The sequence below is a fragment of the Ranitomeya imitator genome, chromosome 6 (genome assembly GCF_032444005.1).
Source record: "Ranitomeya imitator isolate aRanImi1 chromosome 6, aRanImi1.pri, whole genome shotgun sequence".
NCBI classification, from domain to species: Eukaryota; Metazoa; Chordata; class Amphibia; order Anura; family Dendrobatidae; genus Ranitomeya; species Ranitomeya imitator.
Window position 1 is genome coordinate 390,336,944 of NC_091287.1, and position 24,775 is coordinate 390,361,718.

The 24,775-nt window shown below is 42.1% G+C and overlaps 1 protein-coding gene across 1 annotated transcript in view; it reads right to left on the minus strand.

Moving 5' to 3' along the window:
- Positions 1-545: 545 nt before the first annotated feature.
- Positions 546-24,775, minus strand: part of EMILIN2 (elastin microfibril interfacer 2) — a 135,372-nt gene continuing 111,142 nt past the window's right edge. The window contains exons 7-9 of the mRNA XM_069731149.1: positions 16,890-16,925; positions 14,528-14,659; positions 546-3,692 (exon numbers count right to left, since the gene is read on the minus strand). Of these exons, the coding sequence (XP_069587250.1) occupies positions 3,355-3,692; positions 14,528-14,659; positions 16,890-16,925 (506 nt within the window). The 3' untranslated portion in view covers positions 546-3,354. The remainder of the gene's footprint in view (positions 3,693-14,527; positions 14,660-16,889; positions 16,926-24,775) is intronic.

Sequence of the window (24,775 nt, forward strand, 5' to 3'; positions counted from 1 at the left end):
ATAGCTTTGTCCCTCTTTCCCTTCAAAAGTTGGGAGGTATGGTACCGCATTTGCCGGATCACAGCAAGTGCCGCAAATCCCATAGGGAATGAATGAGGCCGAATGCAGTGTTGCTGTAAGTGATCCATTACGCGGCAGATGCGGAAAAACTGCCGTTTCTGCTGCAAAAGGCTACTTTCACATCAGCGATTTTTGCCAAAGTCACTGCCTATAGTGTCATACTCACCAAAGGGGGAGGCAGCTCTAAAAGTGCCTAGGGCAGCAGAAACTCTAAATACGGCCCTGGGTAGCCACAAACACTTAGTGCAGTTAGCGAAAAGAAAAAAAACTCAGATGCGAAGAGTAACTCATAGGCACTATAAAATTGGGTCATACATGCCCCCATCCCCAAGTATGTACAGACAGAACACCATTGACAATGCTCACCAGCTGACAGATATTTTTTTTTTACTTAAGTCAGATAATGTGGCCACATTTCAAAATGTAAGTTTCCAGAATATGTTTCAAAAATGGTACAAAAAAAAGTTCAAAAACATAATAAAACATTCTTCCATTTTTAGCATAATTAATTTAATAACACAAACCACAAATGTAAAAACAAATCATGTATTAGCAAAACCAAAGAATGGTCAATACTTTAGACCTCCAGACCACATACAGTATAAAATGACTCTACAGTAATGTTTGACATCTGTATACAGTAAACATTTATTTATGGATCATCAGAATGAACATTGAATAGAATCACCTAAATATTACATAGAAAATACTATAATTTATATTGTGTGACCAACAACTAATGGGAAACACAGAGAGCTAATGAAATAGTGAAGTAATCAACTATTGTATGTGAAACCCACATACTGTAGGTAAGCAATTCAGTGATGATTGAATTGATATTTCTAGAACCTATCAATGGCTTTTACTTAAAGGAAGTCTTTCATCTCCAAAATGCAAATTAAACAAAATAGTTATATATGGAACATAACCAAGATAAAAACCATGTAAGCAGTAAATATTTCAGTGCTGTGATTGCTTTTAATTCCATATGCAAATGAGGGGGCTTCAATGCACCATTGACCAAGAGGTCAATACACCTTTACGATCTCTGAATTTCCTTAATGAACAGTGCCCTGACTCTAATTGATAGCGCCCGCTTGGCCACAGCAAGTGCTGCCTGAACTCTAACCGTTGAGCTGCATGTGCGCACTGACAGTGAAAGAGTCACGTAATGTAGGGGTTTGCCCCCATTTCATCATTGCCTTCTGACAGTGACCACCCCTCACTACACTGATACACCCAGAAGTGTAGCGAGCGGCTTCATATGGGATGAGAGGATCAGTTACTTGCTGCTCTTGTCTTCACTGCATCACAGAATAGGTCAATGGGTGTATGAATGTAGTGAGAGGTAGCCGCTGTCACTAACCAATCATGAAATGTGGGCCTGCCCCTACACTGTGCACGCCGCTGACTCCTTCATAATCATTGTGCATAAAGGCATACTGAGCTTTTGGTTGTACCAAGGGTGCACCAAAGCCCTTTTAATTCCATATGGAACAAGACAAGTTTTAAAGGTAATTACAGCAAATATAGACAGTTTATATGAGTGTTGTAGAGCTACTGTAAATCCCCCTAAATAAATGTTTAATTAGCTTAATATGCATTTTGGGGGTATCAGACTCCATTTTTTAAAAGAGGTACTTAGTGATTTGGCAGTGTTAACCTATTACCCAGTGGTGAGAGGCAGCTTCTTAATTTTTACTATTTATTGTCAATTTGTGCCATCAGTGAAAAAGTTTCCTATCTAATTATTTCTTCAGATTTCTGTTATAATAACTGCCATGACCTAAATAAAGAAATCTATCAAACCTTATGCACTGGTGATATTAAGGCCTCAGTCTGTATTTTAGATGCATCCCACGGACATCTGAAAAGTCTACTGAACCCAACTTGTCAGGCACCATAGGTCCTTATGATGATATAACTTTAGTTCAGTTGTTCAGTTTAACCACAGGGAATTTGGTTATCAAATCCAGAATAAAAACAATACAATAAAGTAGGAGTGAAAGCTCACACGCTAGTCTAGAAATGAAAAGCTGAGAGACCTATATCCGGTGTGTGCGATTACCGCTGGTGAAGCACAGCAAAACAGGGCAGTGAAGAGGAAGTTAAGCGACACAACCATAGTGTCCTATTAAGGGCATTTACAGCCAGAAACGTGTCAGGTTTTTAACATGGTTGTCTGGATGGATCCAATTGTTTTAAAGATTTTTGCAAAAAGAAGTTTTATTACCGGATGGTTGTGGCTCCCGACTTTCTTTTCACTCTTCTGCCATACAATACAATAATCTAAATAGCACACACTCGTTAAACACAGACTGTTCTCACATGGGAAGACCCAGCCCAACCGTCAGGTCCCCTTACCTGAGCTAACTACTTCATATCTGCCCATGAAACAGGTCGAGAGACCTTGTGGTCAGGCTGTGTCTTCTGATGTAAGATGATCCATGTTTCACATATGTATGAATCCGACCTTTCACAGAAGGTTAGATTCATACATTTGTGAAACATGCAAAATATGTTACCATGCCCTTTACCCACCATGACCCATTTAGAACACTGGTTAGTTTGCTGGGCCTGGGGGTGCTTGCTATTTCTTCACCCTGTATAGCTACTAAACTGTTTTAAAACTGGAAATATAAAAAAAAACTAGCTATGGAAAAATAATTAGCTTCTTTTCTAAGAGCAACTTTAAGATGAAGTTCCCACAAACTCTCAGAAATGCTCTTGTGACCTATTGACGAAAAATACAATCACCTTATAGAAGACATGCCCATGGGCAGTAGTTTATGGATCCTAACCTATTATCATGACCATTACTGACCTAAGGCACCTGATAATTAACTGTGTATAGTTTCTTCATTATTTTTTGACATTTTACAGAATACACAATCCTGAAAGTACCACATTTAAATAAAGCCAATCGTATACATGAAGAACATTAAATAATGCATTTATGAGTTCTGAACCACCAAATGCAGGACAATAAAAAAAAAAATCTTAAAATACGCCAAGGAACATCTCAGTGATAAAAAAATAAAATAAAATAAAAATGGTATAAAAGTCTGAACAGTGTACAAAGATGCATTTTTAAGGAATATTTAGAAAATGTCTGACGGAAACAAGTCAGGGGAAAGGCAAAAGTAATTTCTTATATAGTGTGCATACCACGAGGTACGGAATATATTATACATTCACTCACAATAAGGACTTATTCCTAGATAGTATATATTAACACTTCAAATTCACTTGCACTGAATGTCTCTTCTGAATGTCTCTTCATTAGGGAATTGGCTATCTGAGGGGGGTGAATGGGTATAGCAATACACCACTGAATGTGGAGAACATTTCGTCAGAGTTTGAATCTGCCAGTTTGCCTCCTGTCAGGACAATGGCAACTTCATCTTGGGGTTTCAAGTTCAAAATGAGATTGAATGTGCCTATCCCGCTACAAACTGGCCTACTGGTGCTAGGCCTGTGAAACTCCAGGAGTTCTCGTCGATAGCCAGAAGAATCCAGCTGTGCCACACTGACATTGGACACCAAGAGGACAGCTTCCACATAATGGTTATGCTCTGGCGTAAGGACCGCGGACAGCATATAACGACCTTCAATAGGAGCAGTGAAGATACCTGAAAGAAAGAAGCATGGTGGTAAATTCCAAGTGGTGACCGTAAAAGTTTGCGTGGTCATAATAGTTCAAAGCCTATTATTAAGTATCTGTAAGTGCAAATGAAATGCAAATGCTTTCTTCTCTATCATATTTACAAGCAACAAATCCCTAGGAGCAGGAAAAAAAGAATACCACTAGATAAGAGACAGACCTTCTCTCCGCAGCATGGGGTCTCTAGATTTTCATGGTTTCTGGAACTAATTAGTGGAAATTTGTGACATCCTAAGTTAACTGGATATAACACAACCAGATAACATTTACAGTGAAGGCGCTTTACTGTCGATGACTTTTTAATGTAGCCAGTACGCTAATTTCAGCATTCTCATTTGGGTTGCCCAAGGGCATGGTGTGGTTAACCCTTGTGCTATTATGTCACCACTGACTGCCCATTTGTCTTCACTAGCAGAGTCAACCCACCAGCTCAAGCTACACTGCATGCAAAAACTATTTTCTTAACTGCATTTCCATTTATTTGACCCTGAATAAAAGTAATAGACTACATAGATATAAAAAAGAAAACCAACAAAAAAGGAGAGCATATGAACACCATATCATAAAGGGGTCTCCAGCTGGAACCCCACACTATGAGTCGGATGGTAGAGACAGTCACATTCAACAGCTATCGCTATTGTAAATGCAGACCTCTAAGACATTACATGCAGAGTCCTGGGTGATCTGTTTAGATCTAGGCTTCTGTTTAAGAAAAGTAATGTCCTGTGTATGAGATACATTCAGATACCATATATATGTGTCCACCTGAGTTGAGCAAGGCGATTCGTGCTGCTCTGGTCTAGCGTCCATTCTGGTCCTCCATGGCAGCAAGCCCAGGTCAGTCTACACTTTTGCATCAGCATCCTCAACTATCCTGGTCTGGGTGCCATAGGGGACAGGACTGGATGCTGGTTTCTGGCAGTGCAATTCATTTTGCTTAACTTCAGTTTCAATTTTGGTGAATGACCATAACTTCTGCATGATACCAGCTCAATATTATTTCACTCCATCCCGTAAAAATAAGTACTCAGTGGCTCAGTGGTTAACACTGATGCTTTGAAGCACTTTGGTCCTGGGTTCAAATTCCACCAAGGACATCATCTGCAAGGAGTTTGTATGTTCTCCCCGTGTATGCGTGGGTTTCCACGGGTTTTTCGTTTCCTCCCACACGCCAAACACATACTGATAGGGAATTTAGATTGTTAGTCCCAAAGGGGACAGTGATAATAATGCCTGTAAAGCACTGTGGAATTAATGGTGCTATATAGGTGAGTAAAATAAATATGTTGAGGCATCTGATCCGTTCAGTATAAAATTCCCATGGACCATTGAGGAGTATGTGCTTCTTGGCAGGGCCTCCTACTAGGTCCAAAAACAGCTGCAAATCAAAAGATATCGGAGGCACCATAGAGATTCTTGAAAAAATCCAATCTTTATTCCAGAATATTTTAAACAACACAGCAGTGAGAAGACAAAATAGAGCAATGTTTCGACCAAATGGCGTTTCTCAAGCCTAAAATACAGTCACAATTGTTGTGAATATTTTGGAATAAAGATTTGATTTTTACAAGGATCTCTATGGTGTCTTGGATATCTTTAGACATGTCGAGGCATCTGTCAGATTTGTATATTATTTCATGTTTAACATTTTGTGCCATATACCTAGGAATATATTGGGTTTAGAGACAATGTAAAGTGTTCCTGTAATTAAAAATAATTTTGAATATATTATATGTTCTTGAGATTGTCTGAAATTATTCTTGATATGCTGTAACCCCTTAGAAATTATTTTTGATATGCTGTAACCCCTTAAACGTTCTGCAGATCCCAACTAAAAGACTGCTCAGAAGCGTGCATCAACCACACCACACTGTGGCACTCTGTGCCTGCACTCATGCAAGAGCTGAACACTTCTGCTTGCTGAGCTGCGTGCTTCTGGGCAGTCTTTTGGGCAGTCAGTGGAGATCTACAGAGTGCATAAGGGGTTATAGCATATCAAAACTCATTTCATATGAAAGGTACACTTTAAGGATAGACTAAAATGTGTCTTTTTTTAAAAGAGGAGTCTTTTCCTAATTGTCTCACAAAGTTTTCAATGGTTAACATCAATGTGTAAGTCTTTACTTTATAACATCTTTTGTATGGAAATCATATTGCTCATGGAGGATTCTAAGTCATGATTCATCAAATGTGCGCGTTGAAAGAAAATAGTTTGCAGATGCGTTCTCTGCCAATCAAATCTATTTCATAAGGTCCGTACTTGACTATGGAAAGAACCATGGGATTATATTTCCACAGTGAAAAACATGTGGGCTCAAATGGTCTATACGTGACCCATATGCAATCAGATAAGGTGGTTTATTCTGCAGCCTTGTGGAGAGGAGATTGAACATTAAAATAGGAAAATCATTAAAATGAAGCGTTATAATTATTTTTATTTCATATAGGATATACCCAAAGACAGCAAATCATATCTATATAGGCTTCATCTGAGTACTTCTTATTGAGGAATATTTAAAAATCAGTCAATTGTGTCTTCAAGATGCAACCTGATTGTCTGTAAGACTGGGGCCACATTTGGTTGTGTGAATCACAGCAATTTGCAGGATTTCCACAACCTCAGTGTTGGTAATGACAAGGTCTTGAGTCACCTTACAATCTTCATAAAACATGGTGGTTTACAGTGACTATGTACCCATGTGTAGCCCATGCTGGGGTAATGAGCCATGGCACAGTAAAGTCCAATTTGAAAGGCAATTATTGTCCAAATAGGTGGACTCTGTGAGGAGACTTAGTGGTCCAGTGAATATGTCACCCGCAGGTCAGGCGCATAACAATTAACCATGTAGCCTCATAGTAGAAATTATGATAGGGCCAATACTACACCATAACCACCTTCATTGCTGAGTGATGTCACAGTTCAGTGATAATGCACACAGTGATGTCACACTGTAAAGAAAAGCTGAAGTCATGGCGTGTGTTGTACTATCCAAAGTAAGGGAATGTGAGATGCCAACTGCTGAGGGGTCCAGGATGATTATTATTATTATTTATATAGCACCATTAATTCCATGGTGCTGTACAGTAAGCAAACTAACAATGACAGACTAATACAAAGGGGAGATGACCCTGCCCTTGCGGGCTTACATTCTACAGGATTATGGGGAAGGAGACAGTAGGTCTGGGGTTGCAGTAGCTCCGATGGTGTTGAGGTGGCCATGTGGTCATTACAGGCTGTAAGCTTCTTTGAAGAGATGGGTTTTCAGGTTCCGTTTGAAGGATCCAAATGTGATGGATAACTGGATGTGTTGGGGCACAGAATTCCAAAGGATGGGGGATATTCGGGAGAAGTCTTGGCGGTGATTGGGTGAGGAGCGAATAAGCATGGAGGAGAGAAGGAGGTCTTGGGAGGACCAGAGATTACATGAGGGAAGATATTGAGAGATTAGTACAGAAATATACGGAGGAGAAAGGTTATGGTTGGCTTTGTAGGTCAGTGTTAGTAGTTTAAACTGGATACGCTGGGAAATTGGGAGCCAGTGAAGGGGTTTGCAAAGAGGAGAAGCAGGAGTGTAACGAGGAGAGGGATTAATTAGTCGGGCAGCAGAGTTAAGGATGGACTGGAGGGATGCGAGAGTGTTAGAGGGTAGCCCATAAAGGAGGATGTTGCAGTAGTCGAGGCGGGAGATGATGAGGGCATACACAAGCATTTTGGTAGAGTGAGGGTTTAGGAAAGGTCGGATTCTGGAAATATTTTGAGCTGGAGGCGACAGGAGGTGGCAAGAGCTTGGATGTGCGGTTTAAAGGACAGGGCAGAGTCCAGGGTTACTTCGAGGCAGCGGATTACCTGGACGGGGGAACGTGTGAATTCATTTATTGTGATAGATCAGATAGGGAAGATGTGCAAGATGAAGGAAAGATAATTAGTTCGGTTTTGTCCACATTGAGATTGAGGAAGCGAGAGGAGAAGAAGGAGAGTATGGCTGATAGACACTCTGGGATTCTGGACAGCAGAGAGATGACATCTGGGCCAGAGAGGTAGATCTGAGTGTCATTGGCATATAGACGGTACTGGAAGCCATAGGACTTTATGAGTTGTCCCAGGCCAAGGGTATAGATTGAGAAGAGAAGAGGTCCTAGGACAGAGCTTTGAGGGACACCAACAGAGAGGGGGCGAGAAGAAGAGGTAGTATGGGAGTAGGTATTGCTAAATGTGAGGTTGTTAACCCTGCTGTTAAGTTCGGGTCATAGTGACCCGAACAGACTTTTTGCGGCCCTGTAGATTTTTTTCTGTAAGTCTATAAAACTTGAGACTCCTTGACTTTTCCTCATTTGGGGGGACCTACCTATGAGTATTTTTTTTTTTTCGTTTACTTTTTGCTACACGCAAAAAGTTACACTTGTTGTGTTCGGGTCATGGTGACCCGACATCGTTTTTTACAGCTGTGAGGCCATATTTTCAGTGAAATAAAGGAGTTATAACCTCAGTTGGGTCTATTTATTGCATCTACTATTGTATATCAATTGATTTATTTCCTAAATTATTTCAATGGGGTCGTACACGCGCTCTACCGGGGGTATGCATTGAGATCTGCGCACCATAAAAATGGCTTTATATTGATTATTTTTGGTGCGCAGTCTATTCTAAAATGTAGAGTGCATCCGGAGAGATCACTAGATGTGCACTACACGTGTATATTATGCGCAGAACGGACTGCTCAGAACGCGCTGTCTGAGACTTTTGTTTTGTAAAGCTGAGCTGTAAAGTCTTGCAAATAATTTTTTTTTGCTAAGTAAGTCTGTCTTCCTGGCTTATCTGCTTGTTTTCAGAAGGGTTCTTATCTTCTCTGCTCTTATCAGTACACATATGCTAGCCCAGACATGTTACCTTTCAGTTTCTTTGGAGAGCAGCTGTGTGCTTCTACCCCCATGGCCTCTTCCGGCATCAAAAGAAAAATATGCAGCTATTGCCCTTCTACTTGTGACAACAAGACGAGTATAACATGTTCTGGCTGTAAAACATTTCTATGCAAAAATCATGTGTATTGTTTTTCATGCAAGAATCCGTAAATTTATATGATAATGTAAATATATTCACATTGTAATGTTTATTATCTTTAATTTTTTATCACAAAATGTTTGATTTCATTGTTTTTTTTTGTTTTTTTTTACAAAATATGTGTAGTTTTCCATTTTCGTTTTGGTCATTGGATGGATGTTTTTTCAGAATAAAAACAAAAAAAAAAGATTTCTAGTTCATTTTTCTTTTTTTTTTTACTACCAAACATGTTCACAAACAGTCTAGTAAGCAAAAAGTATAAAAAAAATGGAGTTAGAGTGTCTAAAATCAAGGTTTAATAAGCCGGGTCATAGTGACCCGGAACACTACAAGTGTATAGTAAATGCGAACAAAACAGCAGGGTTAAGGTATGAGGAGATCCAGGATAGGGCGAGGTCTTTGACACCAAAGGAAGAGAGGATCTGTAGTAGGAGGCAGTGGAAAACGGTGTAAAAGGCAGAGTACAGGTCTAGAAGGAGTAGCATAGAGAAATGTCTGTTAGCTTTGGCTGTAAGTAAGTCGTTCGTAAGTTTGGTCAGGGCAGTCTCAGTGGAATGGTGGGGACAGAAGCCAGATTGTAGGCTGTCACAGAGAGAGAGTTAGATGCAAGGTGAGAGGAAAGTTCAGCGTGGACATGCTGCTCAAGTAGTTTGGAATCAAATGGGAGCAAAGATATGGGACAGTAGCTGGACATAGCTCTCGGGTTAAGGGAAGGCTTTTTGAGGATAGGTGTGATTCTGGCATATTTGAAAGCACAGGGGAAGGTACCAGAAGTTAGTGATAGATTGAAGAGATGGGTTAGGGATGGGATTAGTGTAATGGTGAGGTTGGGGGGGAGGTGGGATGGGATGGGGTCAAGTGCACAAGTGGTGAGGTGTAATTTGGAGAGAAGATGAGCAAGCTGTCCTTCAGTGATTTTGGAGAGGGAAGTTATGGGGTTAGGGCATTGGTCAGGCATACAAAGGGATTGTGGTGGTCGGACAACAAAGACTTGCCTTGTTCGGTCTATCTTATTTTTGAAGTGTGTGGCAAAGTCCTCAGCAGAGATTAAGGAACTCGGAGGGGGCAGTGGTGGGTGGAGGAGGGAGCTAAAGGTGTTGAACAACTGTTTGGGGTTGTAGAATAAAGAAGATAGGAGGGATGTGAAATAGGCCTGTGTAGCAGAGGTGAGAGCTGATTTGAATGCAAGTGTTGCTTGTTTGAGTGCAGTGAAATCATTTGGCAAATGCGTTTTCTTCCAACGCCGTTCTGCAATTCTGGATACTTGCCGAAGCTTTTTAGTGATGTTATTGTGCCAGGGATGTTTATTGATTCGTCACACTCTGCTTTGCATGACAGGGGCAACCGAGTCGATGGCTGAAGTGATAGTGGCTTTGTGGCAGTGTCTGTGTCATGGAGTGAAGCTATGTGGAGGACAGTGGCTGAAAAGAGTCAGAGAGTGTGCGAGGGTTTAGATATGCAAGGTTTCTGCGGGGTCTGCGCATGTTGCTGGACATGGGTGACAGGTATGGAGGACAGTGATCAGAAAGTGAGCAGATGTTGGTCGGATAGATGGAGAGGGGAGGTTGTGACGTTAGATAGGGAGCAGAAACGGGTGAAGACCAGGTCTAATGTATGTCCGTCTGTGTGAGTGGCTGAGGAGGACCACTGGGTAAGTCCAAAAGATGAACTAAGGGACAGGAGTTTGGAGGCTGCTGACTGGTGGGTGTCAATGGGGATGTTGAAGTCACCCATGATGATGGTGGGAATGTCAGCAGACAGAAAGTGAAGGAGCCAGGTGGAGAATTGGTCAATAAAGGCAGTGGTCGGGCCCGGAGGTCGGTATATGACAGCCATTTGGAGGTTGGAGGGAGAGTAGATGCGGACAGAGTGAACTTCAAAAGAGGTGAAGATAAGGGAGGGTAGAGGTGGAACTGGGTTAAAGGTACAGTTGGATGAAAGGAGAAGGCCCACTCCTCCACCATGTCCGTTACCAGGACGAGGAGTGTGGGAGAAGTGGAGGCCGCCATAACATAGCGCAGCAGGGGAGGATGTGTCAGAGGGGGTCAGCCATATTTCGGTGAGGCCCATGAAGGAAAGATTGCAAAAGGTAAAGAGATTGTGAATCACGTGGAGTTTATTGCAGACAGAGTGATCCAGAGAGAGGGAGCTGGGTTGTGGGCGTCAAAGACACAGATTTGAGGTGGGCAAGATTTCGGGTGTTTATGTTGGGCTGGGAGTGATAGAAGGGAGTAATAATGGTAGGTATGAGGTGTGGGGGTCCAGGATTGGGAGATATGCCACCAGCAGTGAGGAGAAGCAGAGAGAGACAGAGCAGGTGGGAGAAGGAGAGTGGGCGGCTTGTTTTGTGTTTTATTAGGAGGGAACTGAGGTTGAGGAGCAGGTCAGCGGAGGAGGTCAGGTGAGGAGGCAGGAGGGAAGGAGAGATTATGACTTGGTTAGAGGGTGCTGGGGTTCGAGGATAGCGAAGGAGTGTGAGGACTAAAGGAGTCAAAACTGTTAGAGCGTATGTCAGCATGATGAGTAAGTGTGACGGAAAGGGAAAGAAATTTAGTACATTTATTAATAGTGGTTAGTCTTACCTTCTGTTCACTTCTGGCTCATTTCTGGCATATTTCTGCTGTCATCTTTGCTGTTATCCTTTTAGAGACATTCTTCTAGAGACAGACCATGGTCTAGAAAGACCTGTGTCTCTGAATTTATAACAGGCTAAGTGTACATGAAATAGGCCAGGTGTGATCAGGAGGGAGGAGCAGCAGGTAGACTGATCGCAGACACAGGAGAGGAGTAATTAGAAGTCAGAAGCAAAAATGCAAACAGGAAATAGTCAGATCCAAATGGACAGAAAAAGCCAACTGTGTATTAGCATCAAATAATTATGGTGGGAAGACATGCAGAAAGGAAAAGAAAAAGAAATTCTTACTATTACTGATAGTAAGAATAGATAGATGATAGATAGATAGATAGATAGATAGATAGATAGATAGATAGATAGATAGATAGATAGATAGATAGATAGATAGATACTGAGGGGATTCTTACTATCACTGATCTTTCACTATGCTATTGTCTTAGTTCCCCTGCATTTGGCATCTCACCATAGGTTAAGATGCACAGTGTTCTGCTGCCCCAATCTCCAGAAGATCAGAGCAAAGGATTTTCCCCTCTTGAAGAAACCCTTATTACTGCAGAGCAGCAACAGGACTTTAAAAAAAGGTTTGACTGTCATCCCTGAAATGAAGTGGCATGACATTTTCCTTGAGCTGTTGCCTCTTCGTTCTAGCAATCAGCAGAGCCACTACATAATGATGTCTTGCAGCTTCTGCAAATATCTGCCATGAGACAATCATTTGGTCTAGAATCTGGAACAGGACACTCCTTGTCAGGAGTCTCTTACGTCAGTTGTAAATCAGCGATGCATAAATATGAATGATAAATCTTCCCAGGCATGTCTTATGTCAGCGAACAACCCATACATGCTGTTTACACTGCCTCTTGATTAAGAATTATACACATTTACTCTGCATAATGAGCAAATAAAGGTAAGAGGGAACACATACTGTATATAGCCACAGTCAGAGGGAAAGCAGTGGAATAATCAGTGACTCATGCTCAGGCGTCTGGTTAAGTGTTCCAGCATGGCAAACTCCCACTTCACACCGATGAAGTAATAATGACTGATGCTAAGTGACTCCACAGGAAACTCCTATTTATGGGTCTCAGAAGTAATGCAACTGACCGGTTAGAGGCATTTATATACCATTACTGCAGTGTAACAACTCCCACCATCTTGGTCAGGCATGATATGATCGTCACATTAGAGTCTGTATCTTACCATCACAAACACATCTCTGTAAAATGGGTAATGTCATACTGCTCGCAAACGGGCCTGAATGAACACCCTCTGATCTACAAACATGAACCACATGATGATTTATGGTTGACATTACTTTCATTCCCCAACCACGGGTCTGCTGCACGTTGTAGTCATTAGGGACATGTGGCCGAAGTTGTGGCTTAATGTGATCCATACAAGCAGTGCAGGAGACCGCATGTGTTCTTTTGCTACTAAAGAAACATGACCCCATTTCGGCCAGATGAAGGACCACGCTAGCCGGAAAGTTAGCAATTTTAACTAGACTCAAGCCCAATAAAATATGTTTCTTCAACTGTTAAACCTGCAGAGTTTTGGACAGAGATTGCAACCTTATGTCTTTTGCATATTGTATCCTGACACAAAATGTCACATTTCAGAAATAGTTCAGTTCGTGAAATTTAACAGGGAAAGCAAAATGTAATAATAAGCAAAAACACATCCATTAATTAAGAAGTCAGGAGGTCTTGACACTTGAATAGAATATTAGAAATGATGAAGTCCAGAAGCAGCTCTCACATCCCTATTATACAATATACCATTCAGAAAAAAGCCCTCTGGACACATCTGGACTGATACATATCTGGTGTATGGAGCTCCTGGAAATGGTCACCAGGGATCTGTACCAGATTTCTTAAACAGTTGCAAACTTGTTTTTGTTCCCCAAAGAAGTTTTTGATTTGTGTCTTTCAAGATGAGAGTTACAACGAGGTGCAGTGGTCACAGCTAGTTACATTTATGAAGTTCTACCAACAGAATTTCGACCAACATGACCAGTATATATATGTGTGGCAGATCAGACCTCTGGAAGAGCTTGTAACCATTTTATAATTTATAGTTTTATGATATGAACCACAAGAAATTATAAAATGAATCAAGGACGAGTGAACAGAAGTAGCACTACCGGATATCATAATATATACAGAAGCGAGGAGAATTTCTGGCGGCGAAGCAGTAGGTGGAAAACATTTTCCTTACAGTGAAGGAAAGGGTGACCATGGTTTACACAATCACCGTAAGTTCTACAATACTCAGATTTGCCCTTGTACCAACTTGTCCAATGGAGGAGACAACCTGGGCAGTGAATCTTCTCTACGATACCTAAATTGTGTGCACAATTACTAGGCAATTTGTATTTTTGATGATTAATGTTATTGTTGAATAATCACAGAGCTCTCGGTCAAAAACCTGAAATCTGAATATTTAAGAAAGTAAAAGTGAAGCTAATTATTGGGCAACTATTAGTGGTCAGAATTATTGCACAAGGAGAAACATAAATGTTCACATCTCAATTGTATTTTCATCTGTTAAAATTAGAATAATAACTAAACGACTCAAAGAGGCCAATTCATTAAAGTGCTCACCTCAGACATCTGGAATAAACACCTTTAAGAATTGCAATATTTTTGAACTACTCAGCATTTGTGCGAGGCGGCAGGAGAGGTCAGCGGTGACAAATTGTTTTATTTTTGTTTCAGCAGACCCTGTTCCAACTTCCAACTTACATAAAAACCCAAAATTGCAACCAAGCTTAAGTGTATATTTATACAACTCAAATTAGTTGGAGAATTTTTTTGAGACTGTTCCAGTGATCTGGATGGGGCTGGCAGAAAACCATGATCCTTCTGCAGCAACAGCTCCATTCACATATATGGAATGAATTCAGTCACAGAAGTTTCTACAATAAATCTGCAGTGTGTGATTATACCGCAAAGCTGCAAAAGTCACCATCTTGTTCCACAGTCCTGTGTGTTTATGTGGGAATATCGGTGATAAATATCTTGCAGAACTGTGTAAAATAATATTGTGCTACAATTTCGACTCAGATAGTGTCCATATATACTTTATAGGTCTTGTTCCAGAACGTTACCTGTTTCAGGATTATAATGCTCGCCATCATTAACCAGGACATTATTAAAGGGAATGAAGCCGACTTCAAAATTGCCTAATTTCCCAGCAAGCCCAGCAGAGAAGGATATCTGTACAGTTGTAGCACTTGCTCCTTAACAAAGCAAAAATAAGAAACAGTCAGTCATGTAGATTATTCCTTTCAATATCTCACACATTAAATTTAGAAAATCCTACAAAAACTTTCACCAAGTCAACGGAACCTTTACAGGATCTCCAGTGACATAAGGCTAATGAACATTTTGAAGTGCAGATCTGATCCTTCATTGTCATCTCTGGACAGGTTATAGTGATCCGCACCTGTAAAAAGATCAATCTTGCACTCCAGTCTTGATAAACGGTGCGTTGGGAGTAAGATGCATCAAATCTATTGGAATATACGGTACCATTGTGGTATAACTGATCTTGTAGCTATTAGATGTGCTCGGCGGCGCCCCCTATTTGCCAAACTATGCCTAGTTTTTAAAAAGTGGGTGTAGCTGGCCAGGAATTGTGTTAAACTGCGAAAAGTCGCAATATTTTTGTGCAACGATGAGCTGCGTGAAAATTTGGCAGAATTTCAGTTTCACACCAGAATTGTGTTGGAAACTGATTGATAAATTGGGGCCTTCATGAATTGCCAATAAGTCCCCCCACCTGCGGTGTGATCACTGCCTTTTCACACTACACTGCATTATAGCACAACATACATACTCTTAACCCCACAACCGCTGACCGGTTCTCAGTGTTTGCAGTCTGCAGGCTGATATCTGAATACAGATACATTATCACTCTGAGACACTAAATACACCCTACACATTAAATAGCCCTTGTCTTATCCAATAAAAAATACTCAAAATTGATGGCCAAGTGTAATCCGTCTCTAGCAAGAGATACCGATACAGATTACAGGAAGTGGTGGTGGGACCTAGTCTTTCTGTTCTCGCTCTCCTATCTTTCAAACTGCCTACAAGTATAACAGAGCGGTGGGCTTCCAGTTAAGGGTAGCAAAACATTTGACAATGGCAGGAAATCCTGAGAAGTGTAGGAATCGAAGTTCCAGCTCTAACAGTGCTGACAGAATGCTGTGCTGATAAAGAAAAACCATAGACTCCAAAGGAGTGATTAGTAAGTTCCACAGCATCAGAACTATTCCTGGACACACAAGATTGGCATGTGCACCCAAAACAGTTTTAATTGCTTTGGGGTATGACGACAACCAAATAATGCCTTTTTACTCTAGTTTTGGGTACAAGCAAAATGAATCCGTATGACATAGTAATAAATATATATTCTCCAGAAATGTTAAAAAAATGGTCGTCATCATTCTCTCGCGCATCACCCCTACTCTGGAACTCTACCACAACACATCAGACTCTCACTTACCATCGAAACCTTCAAAAAGAACCTGAAGACCTACCTCTTCCGACAAGCCTACAACCTGCAGTAACCACCGATCGACCAAACAACTGCACGACCAGCTCTACCCTCACCTACTGTATTCTCACCCATCCCTTGTAGATTGTGAGCCCTCGTGGGCAGGGTCCTCTCTCCTCCTGTACCAGTTGTGACTTGTATTGTTCAAGATTATTGTACTTGTTTTTATTATGTATAACCCTCCTGACATTTAAAGCGCCGTGGAATAAATGGTGCTATAATAATAAATAATAATAATTAAAATAAATAAATAATGATATATTGATATTAGCTTTGACTGAACACTCCCTTTAATATGTGTTAAAGTTCTTGAAGAAGCTTTCGTTTGTAAATAAATGATTGCATGCATTTTATCTGGACTGGGATTATATACCGGTACTTCTTTGTTGAGCTGTATGCAATTTACCTAAAGTTAAAATGGGAGTTTACAATTCCAAAATCCCTTGAAAGCCAGTGGAAAACAAGGCGTGATGTATGGCAATGATAAAATACTACAAGCGGTCTGAAAGCAATACATATGTGGGTATTGTGATGTGTCTGTGACAGAGGTTTTTGACCTGGCAAGTGTTATGAAAAACAGGAAGCTCACATCAACTCCGATAATTAATCCCACAAAGGGCTTTCCAGCTGGGTTAAATAAAACCATACAAAGACTTGTTGTGGTCCATAGCAAAACAACTCCATGTAAAGTTATGTTAGCTCACCACGAAAGACAATACAATTACATGAATCTCGCGGCTGTAAGGAATAAAAGCCAACACTGTATTGTACTGGTGAAGAAACGGCCTTTTATGAGTAGAAGGAGGACAGTACAGTGATATCACAGCATTTGTAGAAAGTAAAGTTAGATCTTATTGCACCAAACTGATTCTGAAGTCATTAATGGTTATCATGTAAAAATGTATTACCTCTGGATTCTGAAAATGTATTGATTGATATTTGACCTGAAAAGTAAGAAAAATATAAATTTTACATTCTTAGATTTATCCGTTTTGCAGTAAAGTTTCTAAAATAAGCATATGGATAAGAAAACAAGAAATCCATAAAATTACAGTGCTGCGCAAAAGTTTTAGGCAGGTGTAGACAAAATGCTGCAAAGTAAAAATGCTTTAAAAAAAATAGAAGCGTTAATCATTTATTTTTATCAATTAACAAAATGCAAAGTGAATGAAGAAATGAAAAATCTAAATCAAATCAATATGATCAGAGCTACATCACATCTGATTAACGCCTTATGCGCCACTGTGAAGAGTGACAGTGGCATTTAAGAGTCTTTAACATGACAGCCGTCGTTGCTGACGGCCACACGACATGATCGAGGGGTGTCGATCGGCTTCCATGGGGGCAGAGGGACTTTTGAAGGCTTCTTTGCCTGCCATGTGAATTCTCTTACGACGTTCAACCTGTGGATGTCGTATGAGACATGATTTCATAATGCACTGCAATACCTTAGTATGACAGTGTGCCTTATGGGTGATCAAGCAATCACAGGTTCAAGTCCCCTAAATGGATGAATTAAAAATGTTAAAAACATTAACAAAAAAATACATATAAGTTTAAGTTGTCTCCTTTTAACCAAATAAAAATTGTAACAAAATATTCAACATATCTGGTATTGCTGCATGCATACGCACCTGAACTGTTAAGATATACATGTTTTTTCCCCACACAGTGAATCAAAATGTATGTACCCGAAAATGTTATCACCGTAAGGCTAGGTTCAGATTGCGTTAATGGGACCGCGCTAACGGACAGCGTTGCGCACCCATTAACAGCAATGGAGACGCGCATCACTAGCGCGTGCCATTTTCGGCATGCGCTAGCGATGTGCCGGTGTTTTGTGGCGCGCCGCGGACGCTGCTTGCAGCGTCCGAGGCGTGCCCGAGGTCCGTTCCCCGCTCTCGCAGATCGGAGATCTGCGAGAGCGGGGACGTTTAACGCGACCCCTTTTAAAACATTGCGTTAGCACAATCCGCTAGCGCTAGGCGCTAAACGGATTGCTCTAACGCAATCTGAACCTAGCCTAATAGTAAAGACCTGGAGAATCTTGTTACCTAGTAATTTTTACCTGGTAAGAAGGGGTAATATACAGTAAATGTCATTCAAAACTTCTACTCAGCAAGCCCTCAAATTTCTATATAGATGGGGAAAATAAGTTATACCTCTTGACAAAATGAGGAGAAATAACTGAAGTGAAAAACAAAAAATTGCCCAGCCCTTAACCCCTTAGTGACAGAGCCAATTTGGTACTTAATGACCAGGCCAATTTTTGCAATTCTGACCACTGTCACTTTATGAGGTTATAACTCTGGAACGCTTCAACGGATCCCGCTGATTCTGAGATTGTTTTTTCGTGACATATTGTACTTCATGTTAGTGGTAACATTTCTTCGATATTACTTGCGATTATTTATGAAAAAAACGGAAATATGGCGAAAATTTTTTAAATTTTGCAATTTTCAAACTTTGTATTTTTATGCCCTTAAATCAGAGAGATATGTCACAAAAAATAGTTAATAAATAACATTTCCCACATGTCTACTTTACATCAGCACAATTTTGGAAACAAAATTTTTTTTTGTTAGGGAGTTATAAGGGTTAAAAGTTGACCAGCAATTTCTCATTTTTACAACACCATTTTTTTTTAGGGACCACATCAAATTTGAAGTCATTTTGAGGGGTCTATATGATAGAAAATAATGAAGTGTGACACCATTCTAAAAACTACACCCCTCAAGGTTCTCAAAACCACATTCAAGAAGTTTATTAACCCTTTACGTGCTTCACAGGAACTGAAACAATGTGGAAGGAAAAAATGAACATTTAACTTTTTTTTGCAAACATCTTAATTCAGAACCATTTTTTTTATTTTCACAAGTGTAAAAACAGAAATGTATAAATTTTGTTAAGCAATTTCATATGTGGGGGTAAACCACTTTTTGGGTGCACCGCAGAACTTAGAAGTGAAGGAGCGCCGTTTGACTTTTTCAATGCAGAATTGGCTGGAATTGAGATCGGACGCCATGTCACGTTTAGAGAGCCCCTGATGTGCCTAAACAGTGGAAACTCCCCACAAGTGACACCATTTTGGAAACTAGACCCCTTAAGGAACTTATCTAGATGTGTGGTGAGCACTTTGAACCCCCAAGTGCTTCACAGAAGTTTATAACGTAGAGCCGTGAAAATAAAAAATCGCTTTTGTTTACACAAAAATGATCTTTTCGCCCACAAATTCTTATTTTCACAAGGGTAACAGGAGAAATTAGACCACAAAAGTTGTTGTGCGATTTCTCCTGAATACGTCGATACCCCATATGTGAGGGTAAACCACTGTTTGGGCGCACCGCAGAGCTTGGAAGTGAAAGAGTGCCGTTTTACTTTTTCAATGTAGAATTGGCTGGAATTGAGATCGGACGCCATGTCGCGTTTGGAGAGCCCCTGATGTGCCTAAACAGTAGAAATCCCCCACAAGTGACCCCATTTTGGAAACTAGACCCCCAGAGTACGCTGATGCACCATATGTGGGGGTAAACCACTGTTTGGGCGCACGGCAGAGCTCAGAAGGGAGGGAGCACCATTTGACTTTTTGAGCGCAAAATTGGCTGTCGTGTTTGGAGACCCCCTGATGTACCTAAACAGTGGAAACCCCCCAATTCTAGCTCCAACCCTAACCCCAACACACCCTTAACCCTAATCCCAACCTGATCCATAATCCTAATCACTAACCCTAACCATAATCACAACCCTTACCCCAAAACAACCCTAATGTCAACCCTAACCATAACCCTAATCAAAACCCTAAATCCAACACACCCCTAATCCTAATCTCAACCCTAACCTCAAACCTAACCCTAATCCCAATACACCCCTAATCACAACCCTAACCTTAACCCTAATCCCAAACCTAACCCTAATCCCAAGCGTAACCCTAATGCCAACCCTAACCCTAATACCAACCCTAATCCAAACCCTAACCCTAATCCCAGCTCTAACCCTAACTTTAGCCCCAACCCTAGCCCTAACTTTAGCCCCAACCCTAACCCTAGCCCTAAGGCTACTTTCACACTTGCGTCGTTTGGCATTCCGTCGCAATCCGTCGTTTTGGACAAGAAACGGATCCTGCAAATGTGCCCGCAGGATGCGTTTTTTGCCCATAGACTTGTATTGCCGACGGATCGTGACGGATGGCCACACGTCGCGTCCGTCGTGCACTGGATCAGTTGTGTTTTGGCAGACCGTCGGCACAAAAAAACTTTCAATACATAGTAACATAGTAACATAGTAACATAGTTAGTAAGGCCGAAAAAAGACATTTGTCCATCCAGTTCAGCCTATATTCCATCATAATAAATACCCAGATCTACGTCCTTCTACAGAACCTAATAATTGTATGATACAATATTGTTCTGCTCCAGGAAGACATCCAGGCCTCTCTTGAACCCCTCGACTGAGTTCGCCATCACCACCTCCTCAGGCAAGCAATTCCAGATTCTCACTGCCCTAACAGTAAAGAATCCTCTTCTATGTTGGTGGAAAAACCTTCTCAATGAAACATTTTTTTGTACGTCGCATCCGCCATTTCTGACCGCGCATGCGTGGCCGTAACTCCGCCCCCTCCTCCCCAGGACATAGATTGGGCAGCGGATGCGTTGAAAAACTACAGCTGCTGCCCACGTTGTGCACAATTTTCACAACGTGCGTCGGTATGTCGGGCCGACGCATTGCGACGGCCCCGTACCGACGTAAGTGTGAAAGAAGCCTAACCCTAAATTTAGCCCCAACCCTAACCCTAAATTTAGCCCTAACCCTAGCCCTAACCCTAGCCCTAACCCTAGCCCTAACCCTAACCCTACCCCTAACCTAACCCTACCCCTAACCCTACCCCTACCCCTAACCCTACCCCTAACCCTAACCCTACCCCTAACCCTACCCCTAACCCTACCCCTACCCCTAACCCTACCCCTAACCCTACCCCTAACCCTAACCCTACCCCTAACCCTACCCCTAACCCTAACCCTAACCCTACCCCTAACCCTAATTTTAGCCCCAACTGCTGTTCTCCTGCTGGCCGGCAGATGGAGACAGATGGCGGGCGCACTGCGCATGCGTCCGCCATGTTCTTCTGCCGGCGGCCAGGAGGAGCAGCAAGAGGATCCAGGGACACAGGTGAGTATTGTAGGGTCCCCGAATCCCCCTATTTCTCTGTTCTCTGATGTGCGATCACATCAGAGGACAGAGAATTACACTTTACTTTTTTTTTTTTTTTTTTGCGGTCGCCGGTAAACAGTTAATTACCGGTGATCGCAAAACAGGGGTCAGAAAAACCGACCCCGATCATGCTCTTTGGGGTCTCGGCTACCCCCGGCAGCCGAGACCCCAAAGATTCTCCCGGTGCCGGCCGGCGGGCGCACTGCGCATGCGCCCGCCATTTTGAAGATGGCGGCGCCCACCGGGAGACACGAGGAGCATCGGGGGAGCTAGGTGAGTATTGGGGGGCCACCTGGGACCCCTTTTCTCTGTCCTCCGATGTGCGATCACATCGGAGGACAGAGAAATTAAAAAGAGATCGCGGGTTTTTTTATGTTTTTTTTTTTTTGCGATCGCCGGTAAACGGTTAATTACCGGCGATCGCAAATGCGGGGTGGGTTAAAAAACCCCCGAATCATGTTCTCTGGGGTCTCGGCTACCCCCGGCAGCCGAGACCCCGGAGAAAATCGGCCTCTGGGGGGCGCTATTGACTTTTTCCACAGCGCTGTTAATTAACGGCGCTGTGGTTTAAGTACCCTTAGCAGCCGCCGTTAAAAGGCGTATCGGCGGTCGCTAAGGGGTTAATGTGGAAAACCTTTACATAGTGAGGCAGGAAGAGGTAAAGTTTGTATTTATTGATATAACTATGTACAGCACCGTGTTGGCATTCGTCAGCTCCCCCTTCCCGTTGCCCATAGCAGATCACAGAGTAGTTGGAGGAGTAACTAGAGTCATTTGTGTATGGGGAAGAATGCAAGGTGATTGAGGGAACTGTAGTTTACAGAGGTCACATTGGCATCACTGATGGATCACCCGCTTCTCATTGAGCAGAGACACGGTTACAGAGAGCTGGAGTCAAATACTGATGTCAGAATTTAGCCAGAAAATGTCGTAAGGTACAGTTGGTTATTTATATACTGTAAAGTCATTAATGGATTGTCTGACCTTACAAGTCTACAGTGACTCTAAATGACTATATTATTTTGAATAATTCAGCTCTATTTAAATGCTGTATTTGGATAAGTGATGGCAAAATCCTTCACAGCTATTCTGAGAAATGCTCTGCTTAATATAGGATGACAGCCTGCACATGTGACTACAGAGGTAAGCTCTCTGACCGTAAAGTTAAATAAATATACAACCATGTGGTCACCGAAAAAGTGAATGATGTTGAACATTTCTAAGAGATGAATTGTTTTCTTTTAGTTGGTGTAAGTTTCACCATTGAAAAAGTAGTTAGATGGTGCACCCCATGTTGAGTGAAAAAAAGAAGTGTAAAATTTTTTGCAAATTTTATAAAAAAAACAAAAACTGAAATATCACATGGTCATAAGTATTCAGACACTTTCCTCAGACACTGTTAGGGTTGGCGGAGCGCACCGAGTATATATATATGTATTATTAGGTGCGTTCGCAACCCGGGGTCCACCGTGCAGGAGAGGAACCTGCTGCTGGCAAATGGCGGCGCTATATGGCAGTATAAGCAAACTCTGTTAACTCCACAGAGTTGCTAGGAACAAGATGATGTGCCCTGTTAACCTCACAGAGGTACACAGCTACCAACCACAACAAACTGTGGTCATGCAGTCAGAGAAAACAGACAAACAACTCCTCACCGGAGGTGCCGGTATTCTAGCGACTTATTTCAGCCAAACCCTAACCGCATCCGGACATGACCACACTGGCGCTGAGCTCATTGACATTGGTTTGATACTAGCGCACAGCCGTGCGGCCATGTGAACCTTTTATAGCTGCAGCAACTTCAGGACCTTACTAGAGGACCAATGGGAGCTGCTACAGTACCTGAGCAACTTCAGGACCTTCCTAGAGGACCAATGGGAGCTGCTGCAGTATCTGAGCATGTGACCCCTGACCTCCAATGAGAGGTCTTACCCTGGGCATGCTCAGAAGGGGAAAAGCAGGACTTAGTCCCAGAGACGTCTGCTCGCCGCTGACCAGTACTGGCTAAAAAAGGCAGAGCCTGGAAGAACAGTAGTAACCAGTCACCCAGTATCAGCCTGAGCCAGAGCCAGACACTGGGACCGACGTCTCCGCTGAGCAGGCTCCACTGTGGCTGGAGAAGAATGGGAGACCGCAGCGGAGGTGGTTAGAGATTCCCCCTGTGCAGAGGCGGGAACTCGACACCTAACAGACATTCATATTTAAGTCACATGCTGTCCATTTCCTTGTGACCCTCCTTGAGATGGTTCTAATCCATCATTGGAGTCCAGCTGTGTTTATTTAAACTGATAGGACTTGATTTGGAAAGTCCACACACCTGTCTATATAAGACCTCACAGCTCACAGTGCATGTGAGACAAAATGAGAATCACTAGGTCAAAGGAACTGGCCAAGGTTACAACAGAATTTGTGCAGTACTCAAGGTTCCTAAGAGCACAGTGGCCTCCATAATCCTTAAATGGAAGAAGTTTGGGACCAACAGAAGTCTTCCTAGACCTGGCTGTCCAGCCAAAGTGAGCAATCGTGGGAGAAGAGCCTTGGTGAGAGAGGTAAAGAAGAACCCCAAGATCACTGTGGCTGAGCTCCAGAGTTGCAGTAGGGAGATGGGAGAAAGTTCCACAAAGTCAACTATCACTGGAGCCCTCCACCAGTCCGGCCCTTATGGCAGAGTGGCCTGACGGAAGCCTCTCCTCAGTACAAGAAATATGAAAGCCTGCGTAGAGTTTGCTAAAAAAACACATGAATGACTCCCAGACTATGAGAAATAAGATTCTCTGGTCTGATGAGATGAAGATAGACCTTTTTGGTAATAATTCTAAGCAGTATTTGTGGAGAAAACCAGGCACAGCTCATCACCTGCCCAATACAATCCCAACAGTGAAACATGGTGGTGACAGCATCATGCTATGGGGGCGTTTTTCAGCTGCAGAGACAGGACGACTGGTTGTCATTGAAGGAAACATGAATGCAGCCAAGTAGAGATATCCTGGATGAAAACCTCTTCCAGAGTGCTCTGGACCTCAGACTTGGCCAAAGGTTCCCCTTCCAACAAGACAATGACCCTAAGCACACAGCTAAAATAACAAAAGAGTGGCTTCAGGACAACCATTTTTGACTGGCCCAGCCAGAGCCCTGACATAAACCCAATTGAGCATTTCTGGAGAGACCTGAAAATGGCTGTCCACCAACGTTCACCATCCAACCTGACGGCACTGGAGAGGATCTGCAACGAAGAGTGGCGGAGGATCACCAAATCCAGGGGTGAAAAACTTGTTGCATCATTCTCAAGAAGACTCATGGCTGTACTAGCCCAAAAGGGTGCTTCTACTCAATACTGAGCAAAGGGTCTGAATACTTATGACCATGTGATATTTCAGTTTTTCTTTTTTTTTAAATTTGCAAAAATTACTACTTTTTTTCTGTCAAGATGGGGTGCAGAGTTTATATTAATGAGAAAAAAATAAACCTTTGAATTTACCAAATGGCTGCAATGAAACAAGGAGTGAAAAATTTAAAGGGGTCTGAATATTTTCCGTACCCAATGTATATGCACCTTTCACATCTGAAGAATAAGGGTGCATTTACA